This window comes from Empidonax traillii, unplaced genomic scaffold, assembly GCF_003031625.1.
Source record: "Empidonax traillii isolate 1590-97213 ecotype Southwest subspecies unplaced genomic scaffold, ASM303162v1 scaffold6:size4315531, whole genome shotgun sequence".
Lineage (NCBI taxonomy): Eukaryota > Metazoa > Chordata > Aves > Passeriformes > Tyrannidae > Empidonax > Empidonax traillii.
This window is the reverse complement of record NW_020955199.1, coordinates 4,103,779-4,109,480: the sequence shown is the minus strand read 5'-3', so window position 1 is coordinate 4,109,480 and position 5,702 is coordinate 4,103,779. Positions and strand designations below refer to the sequence as shown.

Sequence of the window (5,702 nt, the reverse complement as noted above, 5' to 3'; positions counted from 1 at the left end):
TTTTTTTTTTTTTTTTTTTTTTTTTTTTTTTTTTTTTTTTTTTTTTTTTTTTTTTTTTTTTTTTTTTTTTTTTTTTTTTTTTTTTTTTTTTTTTTTTTTTTTTTTTTTTTTTTTTTTTTTTTTTTTTTTTTTGGAGCCTTTTGTCCCTTGTGCTTTCTTCCTTTTTTTGTCCCATTTTGTTTAGATGCATGCTGTAGTAATTTTATTTCTGTGACACAATCCAATGACTTTATAAAAATTGCATTCATGACTGGTAGGCCAAGGTGGTGTGTCTAAAGAGGAATTAGTGCAGTTATTTCCTGAACACGGAAATAAATGACTGTTGACAGAGGACAGCATCTGCTTTAGTAGTCCTAAACTACAAGTCAGGTCACTTTACTTCAGACTGAAAAAGCCAGCATGGATTTTCAGAAAAATGAAAACCACACAGTTAAGTATGCATACTTTGGTCATTGTAGGAGATTTCAGTTTCTGGAAATGTAGTGGAAAACTGGGTTTGCAATCTGCTTGTCAATCAATATAAAATCAATATAAAATTTACCATTGGAAAAATTTGTCTTTTTACCTTCCTTTTTGAGTTTGTTTTTTTTTTCTTTTGAATACCATAATAGAAATCAGAAGGACACTGAATCGGGAAATACATTGCAAATATGACCTCTCTCATTTTAATTAGAATATCCATATGGATTTGCATAATAAGTGTTCCTGCTCCAGATGTTGTTTAGTTTATTAATTTAATTAGAAGTATGGGAATACAGTTGTCAGAGCATTTGTTTGATATTATCTGTTCTTTAACAACCAAATGTCTGAGCCCCATAAAGGAATAAACAAGCATCCTTTGATACCCCAGTGATGCAACAAAAGCAAAAAATGAAAAGTTTTGACTCATTTAGATTTAGTTAGGAAGACAAATAACGTTTGGTCTTTAGATAGGTGATGTTTTATGTCACTTACTGTTTTCAAATAACTTTGCTTCTCCATCAGTTGGACAGTCTTCAAGACAAAACTGTTAATTCCAAGTACGTAAACACATGACAGTTCTCTGTCTCACAAGGGCAGATTAAAGAAGATGAACTAAAATTAAATAAAACTAAAAATAACCCAGCACAACTAGAGTTCTTTGCAACTGATGCACTGAATTTGTAAAGGCAGTTTCATATGTCAGTTGCATTTCTCAAATGATTGTTAAAATTGAAATTCTCTCAACAAGCACTAATCTGAATTTTATGTACCAGAAAGGTGTTGAAATGTTGAGTTCCCTTACCACCACTATAGTCCAAAACATGTTATACTATCAGTACTACTGACATAAACAAGTGAATTTTTCTAACTTTTTTCAGTTACATGGCTAAAGGACTGGCAACTTTTCAACTTTAAACACATGCAAAATAATGTACTTATTTTTTAATAATTACCAGATACTTCTTTCAGATGCATTTACTGCACGAATTATTAGTATTTCTAAAAACAATGTTGAGCAATGAGAGTAAAAATTTTTCTTCTAAGATGAAGGTTGAATTAAATTAAAATGCATCAAAATACATGTATGATTATCTAAGAAAAAGTATTAAATTGAAACTGACCAAAGCCTAGGGCATTCTTTAGGATTAGTTCCATTTATCCCATTATTGTGAGGATTCAGTCCTGCATTGCTTTGTATTTGTAGAACTTTAAAGCAGCCCTGTGATGCATCTTTAAGAGTTTGCATCTTTCTGCTGTTGATTACTTCAATGTTAATAGAACAACTGAAGTGAAGCATAGCTTTGTTTCTATTAATTTTTTTCCAATTCGGTAGTCAAAATGGATTGTGGAATGACTTGTTAGACTTCCCTGGGACATGGAAGGCACTGCTGAGGGGCACTGAGGGACTGTGGCAGCTCAGGTTCTTTTGCCTCCATCCCTGCAACGGAGCTGGGGGTCTGCAGACCTGAATTCAGTGGCTGATACGAATCAAAGCTGTGTCACTGAGTGATTTCAGAGTGTGTAAGTGTGGAACACGTGGTGATGGAACCACAGCCACAGTTGTTTGCTCACAAACCAGCTGATAAGGCAATAGCCAAAACTGAAATCACCTCTTTGTTTTACAGTGAAGAGAAGTAAAATTCTGGGTAAATTCTTTTCCAAGGCTATACAAATGCCTTTAAATAAGAGAAAGCAAAAGATTGCCTTTTGCTATTGTATTTTTAAATGAATAGCTGTCATTGAGTCTAAGGGAATCAAACTTTATGAAATGGAAGACTAGGGAAAGATGATTTCACAGAGGTGTGCTGTTAAATAAATATAAAATTGGATTAACCATAAGTTATTCAAGGGACATGGAGTTTCTCATTCCTTTCTCTTCTTGACTACCAGCAATCTGCCATATTTGGAGCTTGTGCATAACTTTTTGTGACTTTTATAACAAGAACCTTGTTTTTATTTCCCCACAGCGGATGTGTGTGACTCCAGCCCCTGCCAGAATGGTGGCATCTGTCTGTCAGGGCTGAGTGATGATTTCTACTCCTGTGAGTGTCCTGAAGGCTTCACAGACCCCAACTGCTCTAGCCTTGTGGAGGTTGGTAAGTGAAAACTTTATTAAAGTCTGAAATAGTTGTTTTAAATATCCCACTAAGCTGTGATTGCCCAACCAGTGATCACATCCATGGCATTTTCTATGGCAGTGGGTTCATTACATTGTTCATTTTTGGTTTTTTAACCTTATATCTGTATCATAGATATCCAAATACTAAGTAACAAGCAGTTAAAACAACAGCCTGTATCTGTAGAAATCAGGAAAGTTCAGTGCTCTACTTCATGAAAGACTCTGCTGTGGGAGGGATCCCAAACAAAAAGATCATAGTGGTGCCCTAAAATGTCAACATTTCTCAAAGATCAATGTAAATAGATATTTCTATGTATCCTCCTGCAGCCAATGGCCTTTTAAAATGTCATTTCTGATAATTTTATGCCAATGTCCTGAGTAAAGATTAATTACTTAAACATGAAAAGTGACAGAAACAGCACAGGAGAAAACAGAATAACACTTAGTAGTCACTTGTTTGAATTTCAAAACAATTACCCATCTGGAGGCTGTAATTAATCATTAGGTGAGTCCACAGAGTGCATGGCAAATATACAGAAATTCTGTGATGTGCATTTGACTCAGAGTAAATCTGAGTGGTAGCTACAAAACACCTGGCAAGCCAGGTGTTTTCTTAACAAAACTTAAATCAAAATTTAAGGAAAAGAAAAAACTTTTAACAAGTTGACTGAGCTTTTATGTTACCCCAAAGATGTATATAAAGCAAAATGCTGAAAATTTCACAGCTGGGCACAGCACCTCTCTAACATTGTAACCACCCTAAATCTGTGTGGTTCTCATTTTTTAATAAATAATTAAAATCCACACAGGCACAACCTGAATAGATGCTCTGAGGATTAAGTATATCTCTATCATGAGAGACATCAAGCAGAACTTAATCCAGGAATCCAGGGTTGTTCTGTTTATGGGGTTTGTTTGGGGTTTTCTTTTCTAAAAGTGATGCTACCACTGTTCGAAGATTGAATTCTAAGTCTCCACAATACAATTTTAAGAGAATTCAGATTTAGTTTGATTTGTCTGAAGATAAGCTTTCTGCAAGCAAATGGAATTAATTCCTGCGATTGACCAGCTTTGGTCAGGAAGCAACACCACTTTTTTCTGTCTCTAAAATGTCATCGTAGCTGGCTTCTACCTAACATTTGGGTTGCACAAGAAAGTGCTTGTTCCCTTGGTGCAGCCACACAAGAAGCCAGAAGACACTGCAACAAAATCCGTTTTCCATCCCTTTCCCTATCATTTTTATGAGTGCTTGAAGTGTCTGAATTTATCCTACAGGTGTAGGTCATGATGCCTTAAAATGGCCTTGACATGGCTTTATTTCAGGAAACTTTTGGATTTATTGTGTGCTTGTTTGGCAGGAAATTGCATTGCATGTAACTGAGAGGATGCCATAAAAGGGTACTATGAGAGTTGCCACTGTAATTAACAAAGAAGTATTAACAGGGCTTTAAAAATACACATACACTTAACTAAATCTTAAGCACTTCAGCAAAAACCCAATTTGGTAAACAGAGTAAAGCATAAATAAACACATTGACAATATGTGGTAATCACAGCACTTATGCAGCAGGATTTTGCATTTCTAGTTTGAAATGCATAGGGAATATCTACTGGAAAACATTGGTTAAGTAAAGGACTTACTAATATTTCTATATTAACTAAAATCCAGAGTGTTGATGTAGCTTGTGTTTGTCTTGTCTGATTATGCTACATGTATGGATTCACAGTCGAGCCTTGTTAAAAACTTTAAAAATAAGTTTTAAATAATCTCTTACTTTTTAGTAAAAAGGTATTCAGTATTATGTTCCTGTAGGGAATCATATAAGTCATTGAAAAAAATGGTGTTTTGACATAATATTTTGATTTTTTCCTATGAAAATGATGGTGATAAATGTAAGCTATTAGTAAATTATACTCCATTAATTGAAACATAGGAGTGTTTCAAGTAAAATAACTTGTTGAAAGGTGGGTCTGTGAGGAGTCCAGGAGTGCCAGACCCCAAGTGATCACTTTTAACTAGGAGTATTTATTGGATGTAAGATTTAAGACAGAATGCTCTCAAAGGCTGCCTCTCTTTGACTTTTTAATGAATTACTGCCCAAAAGCTAATCTCTTAATCCTTCCTATCTCAAAAAGGCTTCTTGACAATTTCCTGTGTGGTTAAAAACACTAATTTGGTTAAAATTAGGCATTTAGGCTGTCAGTAAGTATCATGTAAGAAGAGGAAGAGCCCGTGTCCCTTCACGTCCCCTTGAAATGGCTGTACAGCAAATTTTAAAAGCAACAGAGTGTTCTCTGTGCCCCCCTCATTAGAGATTCCACTATTAGACTTTATTCAGCCCTGATGACAGGATATAATGTTGATCTCTGGACTCCAGATGGAAATTCACAAACGATCAAGGGACATACCTTAAAATAGGAGGATTTCACAATAAAAGACAACAGAGATTAATTAACGCATTACTCATGAAGTAATGTGGGTAAGTAAAAAGAATCCCATTCAGATAGGAAGTTATGAACTCATGTAAAGAAAAAAAAATAGATGCACTTAAGTACCTACAGATAAGAGGATTCAATATTTAGGCAGAAGTCTTCCTTAAAGAGATCAACAAAGATTAAAGACAGTTTGGGAGCTGCATGGATAATTCAAAGTCTGAAAAAGCAGCTCTCCCTTACTATCTTAATAGAGCTAAGATTGAAAATAGTCTGGCCTGATCATAATACCTTATTTCAGTCTAAGAATATTAATTATTGCTGGTTTTTTATACATTTATCAGTGGAAAATCATTATCTCTCTGCCACGTTCCATTATTTTCTGACCCTGTAATTTGAGTGTATCTAAAACAACCAAAATTTTTATAAGATATTTGTCACAGTAATTTGTATGTTTGAAATTGCTAATCCTATTCTGATCCTACTCTTTCTCTAATGGCAACCTGTGGTGGTTTTAATCTAGGCCTTCGCTGGTTACCAGTTTGTAACCAAGGAAGGGGCAGTGTTCCCAGTATTCCATACAATTTTTACGTAAATCGTGGTATAAATAAGAGGGGAGGAGCGGCCTTTGTTCCTCTTCTCTTCCGCCAGAGTTCGGGAACAGTGGGTCCCTGCATTGGTCTCGCTT

General features: G+C 34.9%; 1 protein-coding gene across 3 annotated transcripts in view; it reads left to right on the top strand.

The window, feature by feature from the left end:
* The window catches only part of EDIL3 (EGF like repeats and discoidin domains 3), a 228,216-nt gene that overhangs the window by 57,140 nt on the left and 165,374 nt on the right, over positions 1-5,702 (top strand). For 2 of the 3 annotated variants that reach the window (XM_027881307.1, XM_027881291.1), the window contains exon 2: positions 2,430-2,558. In XM_027881307.1, the coding sequence (XP_027737108.1) occupies positions 2,430-2,558 (129 nt within the window). The remainder of the gene's footprint in view (positions 1-2,429; positions 2,559-5,702) is intronic. The other variant, XM_027881299.1, reaches the window with a different exon arrangement.